The following is a 24,349-nucleotide window of genomic DNA, read 5'->3' as shown; positions in this document are numbered from 1 at the left end:
GAGCCCAGAAGAGACGGCCCCGGGTCTCTTTGGATTTCAAAAATGGTCATTCTTATCTGAGCCACAGCAGAATTTAAGTGTGAAGACTGTGAATCTCAAGAAAGCCAAATCTCATACTGCTTGGATTCAAGTGTTCTTCACCAACACGGACAAAACACGAACACACTGGCTTTCGTTTTTCCCCTTTCCACTCACTTGAACTGAACTGGAAAAATGCATATTCAGGAAACATACGGAAATAAGGGGCCCAGGGCCCTCCAGGGCTGGGCTCCCCACGGGCAGGACCCTCCCGTGGTCCCGTTCCAGGAGCCCTGCGCAGGCAGCGCAGGCAGCGCAGACAGTCGCGTGCGGGGCTGGGCGGAGCAGCGAGCGCGCGCACGCACCCAGCGGCCATACCGGCGGCCCCGCCCCCAGCGCCGCGCCGCGCCGCTCACCGTGGGGAAAGTCAGCTTCTGGGCGATCTCACGGTAGTCCTCGTTCCTCTCCCTCACCTGGGACTGCCCAGCCGTCAGGTGGCTGCAGATGAAGCAGAGGCTCGTGCTGTGGAACTGAAAGCGGATGCCCACGGCACCCTTGTTCCCCGCCTTTCCGCCCATGCCCGTCTTCACTGTGTCCATTGCCACGTCCCTGGAACAGAGAATGTGCACACGTGGGTGGCTTCTTAGCAGCTCCGAAGGAAAAGCGTAAACCTGCTTTGCGAAGGAGGAGAGCCGGCAGCATGAGTCTTGCGGCTCTGAGAACCCTGAAACCAGTGGCTCGGTCTGTTTAATCACATCTCATCAGCCAAGCCACACAGTGACCCATGGGACCGCCGCCCACACCACCGTCTCCCCTGGCCTGCTTCCTCGCCCTACCGGCCGGCTGCCTTGTGGACTTTGTGGAGGATTAGCTCCACGCCGTCAACTCTTAAGTGTTCTGCACTCACAAAAGGACCCCACAGCACCCGGGAAGCTGAGTCACCTCCACCCCTGCTTTCTGTGTTCTCTTCTTGTTGCCGGCAGAGGCGGCAGGGACGCCACCATTCCCACCTCCGCCCCCACAAACCCCCAGTTTCCCGGCAAAGCACAGGAGGTGTCATCAAGTTATCAGCACATTTCAAGAAACAGGAAACGTCTAGTTGTTTATACTGGGCTGGGTGGGTGGTTTGATGCTGACTCCCGCTCACATTAAAATGCCAACTTACATGCACATAGCAAGTACACGGTCCACAGGACCATGGGCTACAGCGCAGACTGAGGCCTACACCTGCTCCCTGGGACCACCACTCAGACAAGGGGACAGGCCAACAGGCATTCAAGCTAAACAAGCTCGAGGACAAAGGTGCAGAAGCCAAAGACACAGGTGTCAGGACCTTAGGTGGCCCCCAGGAGATCTGGAGCTCATCAGCATGGCTCCCGTTCTCACATCCACCTCTAACCTTTACCCTGACCCAACCTTTAACCTTTATTGACCTTTACTCATTCACATTGGACACTGCCAGGCTGCCATAATAAACCATTGGGGGACATGGACTTAAGCATTTTCCAGAAGTCACAGAAAAGCATCATGAGCACAAAGCCTAGTTTTGCTCTCCAAGAGCAGACACGTGCACACCTGTGGTCCTTTAACTATAGGCAGAGGTGTTCAGCCAGGTAGGAGGAAAGGCTAGCTCAATACCTGGCATCAGAAATGAGCCTAGGTAACGACTGAGACAGTTGAGGGGAAGAGTGACACACATACACACACACACACACACACACACACACACACACACACACACACACTTTCACACTTCCTAAGGGTTTCCCTTCATGATATTTACAAACCTGTCACTTTGGAGACACCATAATGGGGTGACAGTGGCAGAGGATTTCTGTGCACACATCTTACTTAAAAATCTTTTTAAAAGGGGCAAAATAATGGGCATTTCCTAATGAGTTAGTTACTCAGCTGTTGGTCAGAGGCTTCCTGTATAAAACTTTAAATCCCTTTCCTTGTGCAAAGCTCAGCTTGAGTGACAACAATCATGAAACACTCTTTGTAAAAGAGTTCAGCTTCCTGAGCTAGAAGGTTCCCACTGCAGATTTTAATTGCTAGACAATATTCTATTCAGCCTGATTTTTCCTTGGGGTTTTGACACATTTATCTAGGATAATGGTAAGTCCTGATTCCTGTTGCAGGAGGGGAAGAGGAAGAAAAAGAACAAAACACCAGAACAATCCCATGTTCCCCCAGATGTTTGTAAACTAAATGTTCTTACCTGATAAATGGGACATGGTACGGACGTACAAAGATATACAGACAGACGCCCACCAGCTGTGCCGAAGTCAAGAGAATGTACCTATGAGAGCGTGAGATGGCTTTCTGAAGCTGCTCACCCCACACCTTCCTGTTGGTGGTACTAGAGGAGAAAAGAACGATGCCGTTGAAAGTGAGCTGAAGTGGGCTCTCCTACCTACACACTCCTCCAGCCCCTAGTTTATTCTTTCTTACAGACCTGATGTCATACTGCCCGAATTCCCGTATTAGCGTCATGCCTTAAATCCTGCAGCAGACCACCCATAGATTTCTGGTGGTGCCACATGCATCTCAGCACATACCTGCCCCCACACACCACCTGAAAACCAGCACAGGGCCTTGTTCATAAGAGAGCCACATAATCAGATTTTATTATCTGTTTAGAAAAATTCTGTGAAATAGAAGTAGAAAAGAAAAGAACCGGTCGATTGTCTACCCAATGCTGTGCAGTGCTTCTCTTCCCTTTGCCCCTGGTGGAGAGGAAAGGAGCCCCTCCTCCCCACTCATGCTTTGTCACCCTCCCCAGGAAAGGTGAATCAGCGCTGCAGCCGCCCCGGCCCACGCCCCGCAGGTGCACACCCAGCTCCAGCATGAATCAGCCCCCAGCTCACAGAGCAGTGATAACCACCCTCCTAGCTCCTGCCCAGCAGAGAGGGACGAACCGGGAGGCATGTCTGCACCTGGGGAAGCTGCAGAGCGTAACATCCAGGGCCAGTTAGAGGATTCAGAAGCAGACAGCACTGTATCCCACCAGGCTCTGGCCTCAGGAAAACCTGGGGGTGAGTTTCACTGTCCTACACCCCTGGTGACTGGGTGCTCACCTGGCATTGACGATATTCCCGGCACTCAGTTCCACCATCTCTTCAAACCCCACAGCAAATATGTCAGCTGGGCTGCTGTCATCTGGGGGACAGGGCAGGAAGCAGAGGAGCTTAGACCCCAAGAGGCCTGTGGCAGCTGACTCAGGGCGCCTCAGCAGCCTCTCTGAGCCCAGGTGTCCCACTGCCCCGGTGTGCTCACCCTGGCGACTTGGGGAGGCTCCCATGGAGCCCCACCTTCCCACCAGCTCCCTGTGCACACAGCCATTCCTGCCTGCCTCTTGAGGCACATTACTGACCTCCCTGGACCTGTTTGTCCCTCTGCAACAGAGACATCAGTCACCACGGCATGGTCATGAGGGGTCAGGCACCCCGTGTAGAACACCCACCCAGCCTGGCACCTGGTAAGAGCACAAGCCTGCTGTCCTTCTTCCCTCCTGGTAAGTGCCCCGTGCATCAGTATGTGAGGGCAACACCATCTCACATGTTTTTGTGCCCCTCAAGTACTTTTCACGGTGCTGGGCCCAGCCTTGCCCCATTAATGAGTGACTGCTGGGGTCCTGCCCAGGGGACTGCCATCTAGGTGGTCCAAACAGGGAAAACCCAAAAGGAGGGGAGGGAACTGTCTTCAGCTGAGGTTGTACCAGTGTCCTCAGCATTTATAGGGCCTGCTCTGGGGGTACTCAGAATGGGCACCCTTGACAAAGAACCCCAGTGACTCACAAACAAGGACTTGAGCCGCCCTGCCCCCAGGCTGCAAGGGGGGCACACACGGTGCCTGGGACAGTGGGGTGGGGCCCGGGCACCAGCCGGGCAGATGCTGGGAATGAGAGGGTCCTGCACACCACCAGGCAGAGAACCAGGTCATGGTCTCTTCCAGAATCCAAGGAAGCCAGAAAAAGCCAGGCCCCTGGAGAAAAACCATTTCTTCCACAATCCTGCATTTTGGGGCCATTAGAGTTTACCTTGAATGATGTCAGAGGTGAGTGCCAAGTTTGGGATTATTTTTCTTAAAATGTACACAAATTCTCTGGCAACTACTTAGAGCAGATGAATATAGTTAAAAAGTGGGTTTGTGAAAAGGCAGGAACAGACATTCCTGGCCAGTAGCTACAGGAAACCAGCGCCTGGCTCCAGCCCAGCTCCGCAGGCTCACGCGGTTCCCTATCTTCCTCCTTACAACAAGGCTCTAATGATCAAGGCCTAAACTGCCGGATCTCTATGTGAAGAGAAAAGAGAGATTTAGAGCTTTGAAAGCACTTTCAAACATTTGAAAAAGAGGAGGCGTCAAACAGTTAACTCGCCAGGTATGTTCTGGGAAGTTAGGCCATGGCGCTTTCTAAACATTCTGAAAAGGATGTCAAATGCCAAATTTTGCAAGGCAATGGTTATGGGAAAGGCAAACCCAGGGGTCAGTGGAACCTGTCCTTTGTCACCAAAATAGCCGCACTCACCTGGGGACTCTGCGACGCTGGAGAGCGTGGGTGAGTCAAGCAGCCAGTCAGCCAGCTCGGTGGTCCCGAGCAGGTTGCTCCTGAACTGCTTCCCTCCATTCACGTTCCAGGTTCCCATGGCAACACAGATTGGTTTGAAATTTGTAAATTCTGACTGGCGCTCCGACATAGCTCTCAGGATCCTGGGAGTCACTGGAAGGGAGCATGAAAGGGGCATGTTTGTCTAATTCCAAAAGCACATCAGGAGAGATGGACACACGAGCCTACAGATACGGGCCAGGGTGTGCTCCTTAAGAAGACAGGAGGCTAAAACCTACCACAGCCAGACACTGCCTGATGGCATTTCTGCCACAAACTCTTGAAAACACAGGACCCGATATTTCCCCTCCATGGCCTGCCCCCAACCAGACCCACGGAGGCTGTGACATCAGACCAGACCCACGGAGGCTGTGACATCGGACCAGATGCACGGAAGCTGTGACAACAGACCAGACCCATGGAAGCTGTGACATCAGACCACCAGGAAGGAATCTCATCCTCCACATTTACTCCATGTGGACCCAGAGGGAATTTAAGCCAGGGGACACTGCAACTTAGGTTATCTTAAATATCTATATACAACTTTAAACATCTCATACCTGTCTTTGCGTTTTCTACCTTGCATCCACATGCCTGGAATGTTTTGTTTTACCTCAGACTCAGCTTTTAAAAAGTCATTACTCTGAGCCATGTCTATCCTCTAGTTAGCCAAAATATATTCCACTTTTTAGTGACTTAACCTAAACCTAAGTTGTATCTACCTTGCAGCAAATAACACTCACTGTATTATGTATGTATCACTCAGCCCTCCCTTCAGCTTCTGCTGAGCTGGCCGTATTTCCAGGGTAGACACAAATATCACTGAGGCTATTAGAAACCAAATGACAACTTCCCATTGGAGGAACGAATCCAGAAAATGGCTGTGAAACCATTTTAAACATGGGCAAACTGATTTTTCAAAAGCAACTGCATTGCATATTTGAATGTTGCTAAGAGAGTAGATCTTAAAAGTTCTCATCACAAGAAAAAACTTCTGTAATATGTGTGGCAACAGATGTTAACTAGACTTACTGTGGTGATCGTTTCCCAATGTATACAAATATGGAATCATATACCTGAAACTAATATGTTATATGTCAGTTATACTCCAATTGAAAAAAAAAAGAGGGAAAGAAACCTCTAGTTATTGATGGGATCGTGCCAGGCTTGCCCCAGAAAGCAGCAGGAGATGACCAACAATTCTTCTCCTCCCCCACCTCCACGGGGCCCTGGGGCCACCCGCATGGAGACCCCCTGAGACAGATGCTACCTGGCAATAGGGCCAAGAACGCAGTCAGGGTGAGAACAGGTTTCTGGTGTGAGCTAGCATTCAAAGAAAGCAACACTTTTAGAATAGTGCGCCCACTCCTACAGAGGCCTCATTTTTCCCCTCCTCTGGACTTGGAAAAATAACCCAACTAAGAAAGTATGAGAGTGGGCTCCCCTCCAGGACAGAAAACACAGGCTCCTGGGAAACACAGATGGCTGGTATCGTATATGTGTTTTTACTTTCTGTGTGTTATGATGCTTGACATCTTTCTGGCTGGGGAGACACTGCCTGTCCTGGGTGGGGCTGGCCAATCCTTGACTCAGCAAAGCACTAACCAAAACCCAGGGTCACAACAGTGTCCTCAGGCTGCATACCAAGAGGCGGTATTCTTCTGCCTCACTCACACCAGGACCAGGTACCGTCAGCCACAGCCAATTCCACTGGAATTATTCAGGCTGTTCACCCGTGCTGCCTTTCCCGAAGAACCCTGACAAAGAAAACCCCAGCAAAGGCTGTGGCCTGAGCACCCGTGCCCCTTGCCTGGGGCTTCTCCATGTGTGGTAGGCAGTGTGCTGTGTCTCTTCCTCCCCCAGCTCTAGAACCTGTGAGTTAAATAAACTTTTCAAAAATAGATATAAAATTAGCATATAACATTATCTGGCTTGCAGGTGTATTATAATTTGACATCTGTTGCACCACAAAGTAATCACCACTAGAAATCTAGATACCACCCATCACCAAACAATGGCACCCCTCACCCATTATGCCACCTCCACACACGTCCCCTCTGGTAACTGCCAATCTGTTCTCTGTTTCTATGAGTTTGCTTTTATTTTGCTCATTTATTTGTTTGATTCTACATGTGAGTGAAATCATATGGTATAACTCCCAGGGCAGAAGTGTGTTACCAGCCCAGGGCAAATAAACCTATGAAGCTGAAATCAGTCAAGGGGAAATAACCTTTATTTGGAGGCCTGGCTCCGTGTCCGTCTTTCTCTCTGGCCGCCTCTCTTGCTTGCCTCTCTCTCCGTCTCTCGACTCTCTCCAACCCGAGCTCACCTCTCCACCCACCCCTAGGAAGCACCTACTGATGTGGAGATGGACTAAGAAGAGAACAGGTTCTCTCTACCCCTTGTAAACACCTATTGATGTGGAAATGGACTAAGGCCAAGTGAGAGATTCTGGAAATATTGCAATTTTACCCACATATAGTATTTGTCTCTCTCCTTCTGACTTATTTCATTTAGCATAATACCCTCAAGGACTATCCATGCTTTCACAAATGGCAAGATTTCATTCTTTTTATGTCTATATAGTATTCCATTGTGCATGTGTACCACATCTTCTTTATTCATTTATCCATGGATGGGCACTTAGGTCATTTCCATTTCTTGGCTATTGTTAAACACTGCTGCAGTGAACATAAGTGTTAGGCAGAAAGACAGATAAGAGTGGGATGTAAAGAGGGTGAGGCTCACCAAGAACTCAAGGAGTTAATCAGATTAAACCAGGGATCCAGAGAACTCACACCCTTTGCAGTGTGAGTTCATTCCACATGCTCTGAATCTGGGCTGACCTAGAGACTTGCTCCAGCTAATGCAGGTGAGATAGGGCAGAGAAAAGGGGCAAGCATCATGATTCATTTTCCTAAAAAATGATGAGATTAGTATAATAAGAACAGGGAGACTTACCTTAAGGCTAAGATTTTACTTTTGAAAGAGAATCAGGAAGTTAGATTCAGCCAATGACTTATCTTAAGTCAAGGCAGTCTTAACTGATGTGTTCAATATTTGAGAGTGGCCACTGTCTTAGAAACAGAAGGTTTGTCCTACAGAATCGCCCAGAGGACCGGCTATAGACCGTGGCATACTGTCTCTCACCAGAGATAGAATCATGAGATGAGGCCGCCTGACAAGCCTACGCCCCAGACCCATTACCTTTTCCCCATTCTTGAAAGCCTTAAAAGACAGAATCTCAGTTTCTGGGTGCACTTCCTCCTCTCCGAGGTTGCCCGCACTCCCCTTTTTTGGAGTGTATTTTCAAGACTTTTTACTGCTCAACTTATTACACTTGGTCTCTGTGCTCTTCCAGTGGGTTTTTGTCACTTTATTCCATTCTATTTTCCAGACTTTAAGCACAAGTCTTCACCCTCTGTTCTACTCCAGATAAGCAAGTAAACCTGTGTTTATCTACCCTGATTCTAGCCCGTTCCTCCCTTAGAGTATATTCAAATGAAACTTTCATTCTGCTTCACTACTTGTCTCTGCCCTTCTTTGCTGTGGTGGGGACAAGAACCGAGGAGGGCACCCTCATCACCCCCAACAATAAGGGTGCATACACCTCTTCAAATACGTGTCTCTACATTCTTTACATGAATCCCAGAAGTGGAATAGGTGGATCATATTCTTGATGTTTTGAGAAATGTCCATACTGCTTTCCATAGTGGCCACACCAATTTACATTCTCACCATCAGTGCAGGAGGGTTCCCTTTTCTCCACATCCTCTCCAACACTTGTTTCACATTGTGGTTTTGATCTGCATTTCCCTAATCATTAGTGATACTGAACATCGTTTCATGTGCCTGCTAGCCATCTACATGTCTTTTTTATCAGGCTGTCCATTTTCTGTAGTTGAGTTGTATGAGTTTTCTAATTTATATTTTAGCTATGAATCCCTTGACGAAGAGATGATTTGCAAAAATTTATCTCCTTCACTACATTGCGTTTCCATCTTGATGGTGGTTTCTTTCACTCTGCTGAAGCTTTTTAGTGTGAGTTGGATGTAATCCCATTTACTTACATTTGCTTTTTTTTCCTTAGCCTTTGGAGTCAGAGCCACAAAAATACACTAAGACTATGTCCAGGAGCTTATTGCCTAGGTTTTCTTCTAAGAAATTTATGGCTTCATGTCTTCAAGTCTTTAATCCATCTTTAATTCTGGTATAGTATAAGTTTCATTCTTTTGCATGTGGCTGTCCAGTTTTCCCAGCACCATTTACTAAAGGGACTGTCCTTTCTCCATACTCTTAGCTCATTTGTTGTAAATTAATTGTTCATATAGGTGTGGGTTTAACTCACACTTTAACGGTGGCCTCTCGATTCTGTTGGCATATTACTGTTCACAGTATTCCATTATGGTCCTTTGTATTTCTGTGGTGTCCACTGTAATTTCTTCTTTCATTTCTCCTTTTGTTTACTTGAAGCCTCTTTTTTCTTGGTTAGTCTAGCTAAAGGTTTGTTTATCTTTTCAGAGAAACAGCTGTTTTATTGTTCTTTTCTATTGCTTTTTTTCATCTCAATTTCATTTATTTTTGCTCTGATCTTTATTATTTCCTTCCTCCTACTGTCTTTGGGCTTCCTTTGTTCTTTTTCTACCATCTTTAGGTATAAAGTTGGTTTGATATTTCTCTTCTTTCTTGAGGTAGGCCTCTAGTGCTAGGATCATCCCTCTTAGAACATTTTTGCCATATTCCAAAGATCTTGGTATGTTGTATTTGTTTTCATTTGTCTGTAGATATTTTTTGACTTCTTCGATGACCCACTGGTTGTTCAGTAGCATAGCATGTTGTTTAATCCCCACATTTTGTGGGGTTTTTTTCCAGGTTTCTCCTTGTAATTATTTCTAGTTTCATACCATTGTGTTCAGAGAAGATTCTTGATATGAATTGATTGAGGTTTGTGTCAAACATGTGATCTATCCTGGCGAATGTCCCAAGGGCACTTGAGAACAATGTGTACCCTGTTGCTGCAGGATGGAATGTTCTGTGTTTATCTATTAAGTCCATCTGGTATAATGTGTCATTTAAGGGCAATGTTTCCTTATTAATTTTCTGTTCAGATGATCTGTCCACTGATGTTAGTGGGGTGTTAAAGTCCCCTACTGTCATTGTATTGCTGTCAATTTCTCTCTTTAGGTCCCTGAATATTTGCTTTCTATATCTTGGTGCTCCTTTGTTGGCTGCATATTTATAAATGTTATGTCTTCTACTAGGATTAGCCCTCGTCTATTATTATAGTCTATTTTGAAGTCTATTTCATCTGCTCTGAGTTTAGCTACACCAATTTTCATTTCTAGTTGCATGGAATATCTTTTTCCATCCCTTTGCTTTCAGTCTGTGTGTGTCCCTGCTTAGGAAGAATAAATTGTTTTTTTCTGAGTCTTTCTTCTGCCTCTTCTTATGGTCACACAGGACTGATGATCTCACAAGAGAATACAAAACACAGCTGCTGCAAGCTGCTTAGGCCGACTGGTCAAGCTGAAGTCATGGGCCAGGAGTCAAGACCACAGAAGCTCCCTCCCTCTGCCCTACAGCTCCAGGGAGTCTGCCGCACACAGTCTAGGATTACATGGGGGGTGGGTCGGGCTGGTGAGCATCACTCCCTCAAAATCTATGTTCTCCGGGAGGCAGGGCAGCCGGACACCCGCGGAAGTGGAACAGGAGCCCCTTACCTAGCAGGGCCGTGTTGTCCAGGAGCACCCTTTCTTTGTCTGCAGACTCCTCGGCGTAGACGTCCCCAACCAGCAGCAGCTTGATGGCTTCCTGCTTCACGCCGTCAAAGAAGTTGGACTGGATAGTGCGCGACACGGACCGGGCCCCGTCCTTCAGCTTCCCCACCTGCCGCAAGCCAGGCCGCGGGCTGTGAGAGAGGGTCTGTGCAGCCCCCACGCCCCGTCCACCCCGCGGCCCTGCTCCTACCTTCGCTTTCCCTTCCAGGGCCCGGCTGCCCGTGAACATCTTGCTCAGGCTGTGCCCATTCAGAGACCACATGGCTTTGAAGGACTCCACAAAGCGCTCGGCAATGGGCTTCGAATTCAGCCCGAGGCTCTCGAGCTGCAGGTGAAGGACCTGGGTGAGAAGTAAGAGACAGCTGTCCTGGGGAAGCCACCCTGGGTGAGCATCACCAGGTGCCATCCCAGGGGGCTGCTTATTTGGCCAACTGTGGATCACTCTGGGCCCCTCCAGAGGAAAATGGGCTTCCCACCATAGCTCACCTCAACTTTACCTAATGCTATCATTCCATCCAGCCCTCTTCTAACCCCCTCACTCTGACCCAGGCGTAGCCGGCAGGTAGCACTGACCCCACCCCTCCTCCCAGCAGTGAGTCAGCAGAAGTCAACCAGGAATGTCTGGGATGCATTCCAAAAAGCCTGTGAGGAAGTGTGCCTGTTACAGTACACTGTGGGGTGTGCAAGCCAGCCACCCAGGAAAACTCTCTAGAAGCCCAGCACATCCCTGTCCCACCTCCCCAGAGTTAGAACATTAGCCAGTGTCACCAATCAAGGTGTTCAGACAAGTCTGTCCCCACTGAAATCACAAAAATGACACAGGTGGCCTGAGGGACCGTGGCAGGGACAAGGACAGACCTCGAGTGCAATGAAGCCCTGCACTGTGTTGGTTCGGTCCAGGCAGTCAAGGCAGTTCATTCGCAAAGTGCCTTTCTGAAAACTTGGGAAACAAGAAATGCAAACAGTTATGTATTATGTTTAAAGGAGCAGTAGCTGTAGCACAATGGCCTATGTTTGACTATAGACACGGGAGGAAAACACATACCAAACCTTGCCCCCTCCCTAGCAGCCCACCAGAACCCCCAAGTACATCCCAATGGGCCCAGCTCTGTAGGGGTAGCAGCAGGCCCCAGAGCACACCTCCAACAGCCCGGGCAGCTGAGCTGCCGTAAAGCACGGTCATGCTTGTTATGTGCCGTGGTTATATTCTAGGGAGTTGCTGGGAACAATCAGTTTATTCAACTATTACCAAATACCAAATGCTGAACCATTGCTCTTAGGGGAAATCCAGGGTTAGGTTCCTGTGAGTCTCTGGTCACACATTTTCATCAACTAATCAACACAGCTTTGTCTTACATGTATTTCTGTTTAAAGATGCTTTAATATATACTGTTGATTCATTAACACTTAACTCATGGCCAACAGGACTATAACTCGACCTGAACAAAGCCTCTCGCACACACCCATTTTCCTCATAAGACACAGCACAGCCTTCTTGAGCTTAGGAACACTAGACGGCACTTAGCTCTACACTTGGGAGCCATTTTAAACAGTGAAACCACCAACAAAATGCACAAAAACGTGAAGACACGGCACTAAGTAGATTGTGAAAAGGACACTTATTTATAGTAGGAATGCTGAGACAGGAAGGCATAGTTGTTCTGCCTCGTTCCTCCTTCAGCAACTCAAAGTTTTCACAGTTGTGAGCGTGTCTGTGAATGACCTTGAAAGTTCCCTAAGTATTGATTTGGGGGTTACAAATACATCTTAGTGAACGGGCAAATTTGCAAATACAGAAAGTGATAATGCGGATTGACTGTTTAGCTGACTCTTAAACTGGGTGGGTCCACTTTTGTGTGGATGCTTTCAATACTTCCAATACAAAGACTTTTTTCAATTGTCAATACAAAAAGTTTTTCAAAATTTTTGCAAGTATTGCAATTGTATTTTCTCCTCTTTAGAATTTTCTTAATAACATTTCCTTTTCTCTCCAGTTTACTCTAAGAACATAGTATATAATGCACATACAAAATATATGTTAATTGACAATTTATGTTTTTTGGTAATATTTCCCAACAACAGTAGCCTATCTGTAGTTACATTTGGGGGGAATCAAAAGTTATATGTGGATTTTCAACTGTGTGGCGAGTCAGTATACCTAACACCCACACTGTTCAAGGGCCAGCTGTGTTGTGATTTGAAGAAACTGGACATTTTCTTTGTAGCTCTAAGCAGGGAAGTGCACACCACCCCAAGTTCCTTGGGCAGTGGGGTCACACCAGCTGTGCCCCTTTACTCTCACAGGCTTTCATCATAGTTTGGACAATAAGTTACCTGGTCCCCATGGCTCCATTATAACTAGTTTCCTTGATTACATTTATTTTGTAAGGAAACCATGCTTTATCATCTACTGCAAAATTCAGAAGCATGTTCTGATGGCAGCAAGGGAAAGGAGAAGGCTGGAACCCTGGGTCCCCCAAACCACCACGCCAGTGGCCCAGGAAGCTGTGAGCACAGCCAAGCAGCAGGAAGGCACCCACCCCAGGAGAGCCCCTGCCACTCGGGCATCTCTCCCGGCAGGAGGACGGAGACGCAGGTGGACTCACCGTGGACTTACATTCTCGCCCTTGGTGTACACGCCAAAGTCATCCCAGTGGAGCTTTAGCTGGGGCCTCAACAGGTTCTCCAATTTCTCTAGCTTCCCGCCTTTGGCAAACTGATGGAAGTCAAAGTTTATCATAGGCGTGTCGCTGGCGTGGCAGGAAGCCCAGAGCAGTTTCTGGAAGGGGAAAGGGAGTGGGCTGCAGGGCAGAGGAAAGAGGAAGGCAGTGACCGGAAACTTCCTCCCGCAGCTGGGATCCGCGGGGCCAACCACGTCACTCACTAGAGCTCGTGGTTAGTTTCAAAGCTCATGGGTGACTGAGCGGTTGATCAGTCCTGACCCTGAAAGAGAAGCACAGCCCAGGGACAAAACCACAAAGAGCATCTCGCCTGCAGAAGGGCAGAAGGGCAGAAGGTCCACCTTGGGCAAAAGACAGTCGGAGCCAGTGCAGCCCCCAGGGCAGGACCCCACCTCCTGCAGGGCTCTCGGAGGCCACAGAAGAGGGAAGGGCCAGTTTGTCTTTCAGGGGCCAAGGGCCACCAGCCCGTCAGGGACAGGGCAGTGCACCAGGCTCACTGGTGCCCTGCGACCAGTTCCACCCTACCAAGGGCAAGCCTCTTGGGGGGATCTCTGCTCAGAAGTGGCCAAGCCTCCCATTTGAGGTCTTTTGGGTCCCCAGGAGGGGAGGGGCAGGAAGCACAGGCCACTGACACGTCATGGGGGAGATGGGTGACAGGGCCAGTGGGCCTAGCCTGGCACATGAACCGGAGTGGAGGAGGGACCAGAGGTGGGAGGCCCAGCAGGTGGGTGCCAGGCAGCTGGGTGCTCTGAGCAGAGGCCTCCCTTGCACAGGAGGCAGTTGCACGGTAAAGGATAAATCTTCCCAGGGCACCCGGCCCCAGGCCTCCCCAACCCAGCACCGTCCCGCGTGGCTTCACTTCAGGCTTGTCTAGAGGGTCCAACGACCTGGAAGGACTAGAAGGACTTGGGGCTGTCTGGTCCCTACAACTCAAGGTATCCATCCTACCGTGAATCAAAATGTGAAACAGGGCATGGGGAAGCAAAGAAAGTCTTGCTTTGAAGATGTTGGTGAACTGAATAGTATACTCATGGGCCTTACACCCTGGAGCAAGGCCCTGTCCAGCTGCAGCCTCATAATGGCCAGGGGCAGGCCAGCTGCCAGCGCGTGGACCTCAGCGTGGCAGAGCTGACGTGTAAGGGAGCCGAGGCTCCATGTGACACCTCCAGGCAGAGTGGCCACCTCTTACCTCCTACCTGCCCAGGAGCTGGTCCTCCCCGACCTGGGCCACGGGAACACTGCCATCTCCTGCCCTTCTTGTGACATAAGAGCGTCAGTGCAGGGGGCATGTCCACCAGCTGACAGGGGGTCCCGAGAACGTCTTCTCCCCATAACTCAAGATAAAGGGAAAAGAGATTCTCTGGGTTTTTTTTTTCCCTCTTGTCCCTTAAAATAAGCTGCCAACATTACTGCCAAGATGGGTGGGAGGGGAGATACTGTAGGAGCTTGTTGCCAATAGCAGCAAACCAAACAGGAAAAGCAGGTCTGGCCAAGTGAGACTGGCCACCAGAAAACCTGCTCCAACCTTTTCTAGGCAGAGTATAATGAGCACCCAGCTGGATTTAGCTGCCAGGGGCCAGGGGCCAGGGAGGCAGTGAACTCCATTCCCTGGGAGAGGAGGCCTGACTTCTAACTCTCACCATAATGGGCTTCCTCGGCCCTCGAAGAACCAGAGGGCTTTTCTCCTGGTTTTTCTCTCTCCTTTTTAAACAGAGAGACCTGGGTGACTCAAGTAGGAATGTGGAGGCAGGCACCCACAGCTGTTTCTGGAGCTTTTCATTAGTAGCAGACTGATATACACAGGAGGTCAGAAACTGGGAGAGACCCAGGCTGGGCGGGGGGAGCCCCTTGCTCCCTGCTTCCTCCCCTGTCCATGTTTCTCCCGACACCCCTGCGTGTGCACTGGGGAGCCCCAGGGAGCCGGACACAGGAAGCAGCTTTCAGGGTCAGCTCAAACAGGGATGAAGATCTCCTAGTTAGCAGGAGGAAGTTAGGGAAGATTCTGTGCTTTAAACCAAGCAGGGGCTCTAAAGGCCCTGCCAGGCACACAAGCCCTGCAGGTGTGTGTGTGGGCTGACCTGGAGGTGCCACCAGCAGCCAAGCCAGACCCAGGAATGGGAGGGCAAGCCGGGGTCGCCCGAGGAGGTCAGGGATGCGCTGGGCCAAGCCCAAACATGTGTGTATATGAGTGTGTGTGTCCAAGAAAGCCCGGGAAAGGCCTGGCCGTCCCGAGTCCTCGAGCCCCACTAGGAGCTCGGGAGGAAATGCAGCTGGAGCAGATGCTTTGTTGTGACTTTGAGCAAATTTTCCAGCCATCAGTTCATAAAAATGAAACTTCATGCGTCAGGAGCTCGAATCACCTAATGCTGTAGAGCTGGTGGAAGAGGAACTCCCCCAACATGGCGAGAGCCGCGAGAACAGCCTCCCAGCGGCCCTGCCCCACTCTGGTCCTTGGGGGATGCGTTACCTTGAAGGCTCTGTTGAGCACCTCCTCTCCGCCTCGGCTCCTCAGCAGGTTCACCACCACTTGCTTCCCGTACTGCTCCTTCAGAAGCACCATATGTCTGCAACGGAGCAGGGCGGCACATGACCCATCCCCCTGGGACTCAGGCTGACGTCCCACCCTTGAGGGGAGAGTAGAGCAGGGCCCTCCTTGGCACTAGAGGCCCAGGATGAGTTGTTCCCCAGGACCTAAAATGGGGGTGCAGAAAACCAGTCTCCCCCCACCACCATGGCTGCCAGGGACTTACTGTCAGGGGCAAGCACGTGAATGGTCTGTTTGCATGAAGGCTTGGACCCTAGTATTATACAAAGGATGCTCTACACTTTCTATAAAGTACCATTAAGTCTAGAATAGCTAAGTTGGCCTCATGAGCAGAGCCTTCCAAATGCAATGAGCATGTCTCTGCAATTAATCTCTTATTTCACTTAGTACCTTCCTTCTCAAAACTAGAAAAACTGGCAGGAGAGCTGTCAAGCTCAGTGTCCCAACTTTTCTCTGAAGTTGCATTTCATTACAACTAACCCAAACTGGAAGGGAGGGCAGAGTTTCGGCTTTAGGAAAATACTTGCATATCAGGGACCTGCATTCAGGCCTTCCTCCCTGCTGACCCATCTGTCACTGTTTCATGGAGTGGCTCGGGAAGTTGCAGGAGGTGAGGACATTAAGGAGTCAGATTTGTACATGGCAGCCTCCTCCTCATATTCAGGGCATAACTGAGGGGCCAATGGTTAAATACATCCTGAAGGCCACACCCGAATTCTGGACACAGGCAGCTGCAGGCTGAGGGAGGAGGGAGGAGCAGACATGTGACCCCGTAGGGCTCCAGTGCAAATGCCAGCAGGCCCAGCCCAAGGCCTGCTCAGTCCCGCCCTCCACACCTGGCAGAGAGGTGACAGGCAGTAGCAAAGCCAGAGTTCAGCACTGCCAATAACAGAAGAGTACTCTGGTGGCATTCAAACAACCCACAGGAAGGGTTTTGTCCAGGGTGGTGGGGTTGGGCTTTACTCTGGTCCAAACGCATCTAAGAACTGAGAAATTCCTAAGAGGCTGGTGATGTCCCAGAGATCTGGGGCACCCTAGAGGGTGATGCGGCCTGCTCCTCAGCGCCCCTCCATGGTAGAGAAAGCGTCACCCCCAAACATCACTGAAACGAAAGCCGGGTTGGCACCCGGCATGAGGGCTGCCCCTTCCACCAGCGTGAGAGCACAGAATCAGTCCAGCTTCAGTTAGAAAGCATGAAAAAGGGAACTTCCTGTAAGCCCGATTTTAAGCAATTAACTGCCTGTAAAAGAACTTACGGTCTCAGAAAGTTTTTCAGTGACTCACAGAAGAGATTAAGTTTACCTCTAGACTTAGGGGAGGGGCACATGTGAGGAAAGAGAGGGTTTATTCCCTTGGGTGTACACACACACACACACACACACACACACACACACACACACACACACCATACATATATATACACAGACATACACTAAAAGGATTTAAAAATTTTAAGTCTACGTTAATGTTCTTAAAAAAATTTTTTTTAAAAGCCCATAAACATGTGGATAAGATAAGTAATTGCAAAGTGGTACCTGAGTCTTTATGAATGAACTTTCAGGAACCTGAGAGCAAGTAAAAACCCCATTCCCTTCTGCATAAAGGGCCAAAGTAAAAGGCAAATTTTGATCCCAGGCTGGGGCCTCCCCCTCCAGCTGCACCTGTGGCCTGTGCCGGTGTCTGAAGGCAGGAAGACTCCTGAGCACAACAGGCTTAGGATGGGGTCACACCTTACCTGTCAAAAGCAGGGGCGTTGGCTTCCAGGCCTCTATTGAGTCTCAGATGATGGGAGCCAACCTGCAGTGAAGAGAAACACCACCAGTGATTCCTCCTGCTCTGAACCCAGAACTGAGGGTTTCCAAGCCCCCTCCCACCACCAGCCCACCCCCACAGGACAGCCAGGCAGCCCCTTGGGGACCCATTCACGGCTCAGGACGGCCAGGCCCTGAACTCAGGGCCAGACATCTGAGCGCAGCTCTGCTGCGGCTGGGTCCCAACTGCAGCATGAAGCTTGCTGGCTGGAGCTCCTCCACAGACAGAAGGGAAATTTCAGGGTGAGAGGTGAGGCCCGCAGCAGATCTGCAGACCCTTCCAAGCACAGAGGTGCAGCAGAGCCAACCAGAGAGAGAGAAGCCACCGCTCAGCCTCCCCTGCAACCCCAGAGACCTTGGCCCTGCAACCTGAGTTATAACTGCCTGCAAACTTTGAATTTTTAATCTTGTTCCTTAGAACTACCTATTTCACATTGGAAGTTCAAAAAACAAACTTAAAACTACATAGCATTATTGGAGCCCACTTGAAGGAGCCTTCTCTGGACAAATCTGGGACAATCTGACAAGGAAAATAATGGATAAAGCCTGAGGAACAAAACAGGAACCCATGAATCTACACACATGAAACCTGGCTAGACAGGTGGAGGAGTGGACAGATGGATGGGTGGGTGGGCAGGTGGACAAGTGAGTGGATGGGTGGGTGGGCAGGAAGGCGAGGAGGCTCTTCTTTGTGGTAGAATACCATGTGGGGAGTGGTGGAAAATTATTGTACAATATCATAGTAAAGAGCTGTTCAGCAAAAACCACCTGTTGGTCATAAATGTTAAGGAAGAGTTAGCCGAGGAGCAGGATGCTAGCATGGTCCCAAGAGTCTCCCGTAGTTTGCTTATTAATTGAAAAAGAAAACAAAATAATGATAAGTGAAGAGACTGACTAGCTCCTTGCCCAGATGACCAAAATTACTAATGAGGGGCCGATGGACACTGTGGGCTTCCAGACTGAACACACTGAGGAGGACTTGGAGGCAGGGATCCACACCCTGGACCTGATTGTAACAAACACCAGGAAACACCAAAATGAGGCCCCTTCGATGTAGAGAAAAAGGTCTACCTTCTCCAAAAATGTCAACGTCACAAGAGACAGAAAGGTGGAGGAATTGATCCAGATAAAGAGAGACTAGTGATGTGACCCCAAGTACAGGAAATGCTCCTGGCCTGAGGGAAGAAGGCGCTCTGAGGGCATTACTGAGTCAATGGGTGGTCTGGAGCAGGGCCTGCGCACTGAAGCCATGAGCCGTTATGGTCCCTGGCAGTGTGCCTGCGCTGTGAGGATGGATGGGGGTATAGCTGCTCTTAGGAAAACATCCTGACCTGTGAAGAGGGGACACAATGAAGGCAACCCACTCTCCAGTGGTTCAGAAAATGAGTACCAGCCGGTGCATGTGTGACAAGAGGCTTGCATTTAGCAAATCTGGGTAAAGGATATAAGGGCTCTCTTTACTGATCTTACAGCTGCTCTGTAGGCCTGGAATTATTCATGACAACAAGTTTCTTTAAATGTGCTATTTAAATTTGTCTGTTGTTGGGCCTTGTAAAAGTGGAGTCATTAGATTCGCCCATACCATCACTAATTCACCATCAGTGAATACATATGACGTGTTATTTTACAACTCTTAACACCAAGGTAATAATACCTATTCATACTTAAGGAAAGTGCCCATCTAGAAAATTGGTTTCTTATCATTAGGTTTAGAAAGTACTGGGGTTAGGTTTGTCCATCTCATTGATACTTCAAATAAAGTCCCAAGTCCATTTTGGTCCCAAGAAACCTCGGGAATCTTGAGAGGCTCAACCAAGACGCCTCCATTTTGCTGCTGTGTTTGTTCTGCTCTCCTTTTCCCAGTAGCCAACAACCCCTGGCTGAGGAAATGTGATGCTTAATTCGCCGAACTTCCACAAGCCCTGGGTTCTGAGCAGGCTGCTCCGTCCTGCAGCCAGGCCAAGTCAGCCCCAGTTCTCCTTCCCAACTTACAGGAAGGCACTGGTAGACAGCGGTCCTCCGGTCCTCCACGCTACCTCCTGAGATCGCTGAGGGCTAAAGCCCGACAGGAGGAGCTGCTTGCCCAGGGTCACCGTGTCAGTCACAGCAAGAACTCTCCCCTGGCTTCAGAGATAAGCTGCAGCTGTTTTTAGAATTGTTCCCATGGGAACACAGTCAAGAGTGTGCAGAAAAGCATCGGTTCAGGGCACAGACGCCTGGTTTTTAGTGGTGCTAAGTTCTAGGACTAGTGTCGATCTGTCTGTCCCTGAGTTATAACCCAAAGTTTCTTCTTCTGAACAGGTAGAAATTTCAGTCACAGGTGACTAGACTCAGGAATGTCCAACATCTAGGTTCTAATTCCTCCCATTATCAAAATTATCTTAGTTTCATTACAAATTGCATGGCCAGTCAGGGCTGAGTTAGTGAGCACACCCTGACCCCCACGTCAGCACAGCACAGGGGACCATAAAGACGGGAAACAGACGGAGATCCCAATTTCTCTGCCCTGAATGATTCCCACCCAACCGGGATCACCATGGAAAGACCTAGAAACACACTCCAAGGTTTTTATCACGTCTGCATAACAAGTGCACCTTAGTTTGATGGAAATGGCCACTAGGAACTGAGAACAAGCAGGGTAACAGGGCTGCAGGCCCTCAACCGCCTCAGCAGGACTCAGGGAAGGTGGGGACCAGAAGGGAAGCAGCCGCCGGTGGCAGAAAATGGCACAGGCCACGGCGCCAGGGCACGTCCCTCCCAAGCCTCTGCCTTGTCTCTCTCACCGACTTTGCTGACCATCCATGTGGCTGGGGCTAGCCAGGCTGTGCTGGGCATGTTCCTAGCCCCTACAGCAGTTAGTCCAATGTCACTGCTGATGACAAACCCACCTGGGAACACTAAGAGGTCAAGAGCACCAGCCACAGCGAAGGACCAGGGCAGTAAATGTGCAGAAAAGACCCCTGACCCTAATGGTTCTCAAAGTGTGGTCCCTGGACCAGCAGCATCAGCCTCCCCCAGAAAGCTCTGACTGACTGAATGGAAATTCCGGGGGTGAGGCCAAGGACCTGTGTTTTAACAAGCTCTCCAGGTGATTCCTGCATGTATGTGTGTGTGCATGTTTACACACATACACACACACATACATGCTAAAGTTTGAGAAGCTCTGATTTTGACTTGCTCATCTTCCTCTATTCCTTTTTGCTCAGGTTGCAGATGCCTGTGGGGGATGAGGCCATGAAAACGAGCTCGGTCCCAGCACAGCCACAGGGCCCTCTCCTCCTTGGGCATCATGGCCTCAGGCTGCCTCTCCCACCTCCCAATGTGGACAGGGCCTGGGGGTTCTCTCCTCAGGCCACCCTTCCTCTACCTCCCCTTCCCCTGGTGGCCTCAGGCCTCATGTTCTGCCTCCCCCAGCTGGGGCCCTGCCTCCACCATTGTCCCGTATCTTTCCTCTCTGGTGTTACCTTGTCCTGAGGCCACCGTGTTAGGGCCTCAAGCAGGCACTTCCGTCAGGGGCTGGAAAGAAAGCACCACTGGCAATGGCACACTGAACAATGGTCCCCTCCTTCCCCTGCAGCCACCACCCCTGCTCCTGGCCGGGTGGACACTTGGCCAGTCTCTCCTTTCTGGTCCCTGAAGTCATCAGTTCAATCCCACAGACCGGCCTCGGGGACTAACCAAGGTCTCATGAACGCTGGGCTATGTGGAACAGAACCCACACAGCACTGAGAGCCCCCCCACCAATGCCTGTAATCACCAGTGGCATCTCCTAGTCTCCCCTGCATCTGCCCCCTCCCCTAGATAAGGCTGCCCAAGGCTCTCACTGAGAATTTTGCAACAGTTCCACCTGGTGGCTTTACCTTCCACCTTCTCTCTCCAAACTAACACCTGGGAGCCCACAGGGCCATGCTCCGGGGCTCACAAGCCGATTGTGTATGCATCTCTTCCCAGCTCCAAGTTCCCTGACATAAGTTGGTAGCTTGAAATTGGCCACGATGGGAGTGTTTACACACAGGAATGGGCAACTGCTGCAAATCAAAACCTCCCCCTCCTGGCCCTACGAAAACCGGTTTATCAGCATATCACTGAGTGGTTCCCACCTTCCTGCACACAGAGTTATCTGAGGGTCTTCAAAAAGCACTGGGGCTTGGCCATCACCCTGACATTGTGATTTAGTTGGCACAGCATACAAGCTGGGTATCAGTTTTACACGCAGCCCAGGTGTGATTCTAACGTGCAAAGCTTGGGCATCACTCCTTTAACGGCTCCTAGGGTGAACTGTGAGGTCCTCAGCACAGCATACATGGCCCGCCTTGTCTGGCCCCTGCTAGCTTCTCCAGCCTCCCCACACCCCATGTCTGGGTCTGCAGCAGGTAGGCCAGTGGAGTTCCCTGGTTGTGCCCTGGTCTTGGGGGTTAGAACACTGCCTCTGTGGTTCTTTCTCCAAGGGCTGCCATCCCTGTGGGGGTTCCACCCAGCTATCCCAGGTCCATTCGGCCTGGTGAGCCGGCCCTCCCCAGAGCTGCCACAGGGCTCTCGGCCCCCCTCTCTTGTAGGAGTTATTCACATGACACTGTCATGTCCGGTCCCCTCCTCCCTGAAGGCAGGGGCTCTGTCTGACTTTCACTGCCACTCAGTGAGTGTCTGTGGGACAAATAAGTGGCCAACTCAGGGGTGTCAGTGAGAGCTGGGCCTCATGCTGTGTGCTGAGGACACTGTCACTACATCTCACACTGTCCTTATGGAGACTTGGAGGAAAATCTTACCTGTTCCCAGGGCACACAGAGCCATACTTTGCCTAATGCAACTTATGTTTCTGTCTCCTAGATGTTACCATTAATGCATTAATAATATTAACAATTACTGTTCTTAGTGTTTTCTTGGTTCTAAATACTAAATTCTAAGGTACATTATGATACATAATCTTCTCTGTAAACCTATGAGGTTGGTATTATTAACCCCATTTTACAGAAGAGTAAACTAAGGCTTAGCAAAAATAAGACCTTCTCAGCTCTTTTGGAGGTAAGAACTTCCTAAAAGTGGTTCCTGAGTGGGAGCCAGACTAGAGCCCAGGCCTATATAACTTCAAAGCCGACGAACTGAATCACACGAGGAGCTGGCTGCCGTCTTCTTTCTGAGGGTGTGGCTGCCCATGAGCACAGGGGCTGCGGGCAGGCGCGCGGGGCCCACCGCAGCGGGGAGCAACACTACGCTGGCTTCAGTTCATGTCACCAGAAGTTTTCCCTCCCCCTAACCTCATCACCGGTGTTGAGACTGCTGCACTCCAAGCCATCTCACCGGCTTTCCAGAACAAAGACCACGACAACCACACACTCGAACAGGGACAAGCATCCCAGAGCCCAGTGGGCCGTCGGCGGAGGCGGAGGCAGAGCAGGCGCAGACAGCGTGGGAGCAGCAGAGGGCCCCAGTGCTTGGCATCCTCCTCCCACTGGCTGAGTCGTGTGACGCCTCAAAACCCAGGCCTGTGCCAGATACGTGTCTATAAATGCACGTCACAGGGAGGGAGATTCTCTACTGACACGGGAAGCAAAATCTTCAACAGTGAATAAGAGATATACTCTGTAATATACTGGGACAGCATTAGCTCTAAGGGTAAAATTCCAGTGTGGCTATTTATAAACTGCAAACCTATTTACATAGAAAAGATGAAATTGCTAAAGGTACATGGTTGCTGGAAACAGCGTCAGGATCCAGGAGTTCGTGATGAAGGTACATCCCCATGAAAATGAGCAGACCAATCATGGTCCCACCAGCAGTCCCATGGCCCAGCCCCATCCCAGTGGGTCTCCTTGGTGCCCTGGGGCATCCCCAAGAGGGTGCAACATCACAACTTAAAACGGAAGCTATTCACCCCAAATCTTGGCACTTTTCGCCTAATCTAAGTGAAGGAGGAAGGGAAAAAGTTGAAAATGGAGAAAAACAACCAGAATTGATCCTCAGGCTTGCTAGTGGTAGTTCAGGGAGGACGACAGAGCCCCACCCCCACCCCGTCTCCCGCCCTCCCCCAAAGCTGTCCTCCTGGTCCCCAGTGGAGGGACACAATCTCTTTGATGATGGGTGATGGTTAGAGGATAAACACGGGTATCAGACCCAAAGGTCGGCAAATCCATCATAGATTAATGAACACCCAAGCCTTTGAAAGCTTATTTTGAAGAGACCACGGAGGCGCTGGAGAAGCACAGGTGCTGTTACCAAAGGTGCAAAAGCTGCCCAAACCCCAGCCACTGAGCCCCGCTGACACTGCCCGTGGCAGAGTGAGGTATCACACCGCAGGCCGGGCCGCATTGGAGCATGAGGGGGCCAGGCTGGAGAGCAAAGTTAGAGCGGGTGATGGCAAACAAGTTTTGCTTTGTTTTTAGAAGAGGGCAACTAGAACACAGGGAGTCCTAGAAAGCTGACAGAAGATGGCCAAGGAGCAGGAAGGCCCTGCAGAGGACAAAACGGGGAGAGGGAGAAGCCCTAGAGTCCTCCATGACGGTCTTGGAACACAGGCTTACTCCAGTCCCTCCCCTGGAGCGCCTGCAGACACTGAGAGCGTGCAGGGCTGGAACTCGCCAATCATCGCAGACATAGCCTCAAGGTCAGTGTCCACAGGTCAGCCTCCCACAGATCCTGGGAGAAGGACCCTGAGCTGGGTGCGAGGGTGAAATGGGTGAATTTCAGAGGATCCTTCCCAAATCCCAAGACTCTGTCATGGCCATCCCCAGTTTCGGGATTTCTTACAAATCTCTACATGAAACGTAATGTGGTCTCCCTCCTCCCTTCTTGTCCTTGACTCATTTGATCTTTGCTTTTTATTTTTCTAATACAAACCTTCAGAAGTTCCAGAAGAAAAACTAAAGAAAGTCACGTTTCAAAAACTCTTTTGGAATGTCCAAAATAGGCAA

General features: G+C 50.1%; 1 protein-coding gene and 1 long non-coding RNA gene across 14 annotated transcripts in view; one reads left to right on the top strand and one right to left on the bottom strand.

The window, feature by feature from the left end:
• Positions 1-24,349, bottom strand: part of SYNJ2 (synaptojanin 2) — a 97,484-nt gene that overhangs the window by 27,668 nt on the left and 45,467 nt on the right. For 10 of the 13 annotated variants that reach the window (XM_073219834.1, XM_073219832.1, XM_073219831.1 and 7 more), the window contains 10 exons: positions 17,366-17,427; positions 15,553-15,649; positions 13,011-13,183; positions 11,263-11,344; positions 10,595-10,744; positions 10,348-10,513; positions 4,550-4,741; positions 3,099-3,180; positions 2,240-2,380; positions 435-627 (listed from right to left, as the gene is read on the bottom strand). In XM_073219834.1, coding sequence (XP_073075935.1) covers positions 435-627; positions 2,240-2,380; positions 3,099-3,180; positions 4,550-4,741; positions 10,348-10,513; positions 10,595-10,744; positions 11,263-11,344; positions 13,011-13,183; positions 15,553-15,649; positions 17,366-17,427 — 1,338 coding nt within the window. The remainder of the gene's footprint in view (positions 1-434; positions 628-2,239; positions 2,381-3,098; positions 3,181-4,549; positions 4,742-10,347; positions 10,514-10,594; positions 10,745-11,262; positions 11,345-13,010; positions 13,184-15,552; positions 15,650-17,365; positions 17,428-24,349) is intronic. The other 3 variants (XM_073219825.1, XM_073219823.1, XM_073219829.1) reach the window with 3 other exon arrangements.
• LOC140845512 (uncharacterized) lies at positions 2,387-10,341 on the top strand. Its single transcript, XR_012124334.1, has 4 exons — positions 2,387-3,056; positions 3,426-3,535; positions 3,976-4,077; positions 4,920-10,341. It is a non-coding gene; the product is annotated as an uncharacterized lncRNA (long non-coding RNA).

The sequence above is a fragment of the Manis javanica genome, chromosome 13 (assembly GCF_040802235.1).
Source record: "Manis javanica isolate MJ-LG chromosome 13, MJ_LKY, whole genome shotgun sequence".
Taxonomy (NCBI): Eukaryota; Metazoa; Chordata; class Mammalia; order Pholidota; family Manidae; genus Manis; species Manis javanica.
Note: the sequence above shows the minus strand (reverse complement) of the source record. Positions and strands in the feature narration are given on the sequence as shown.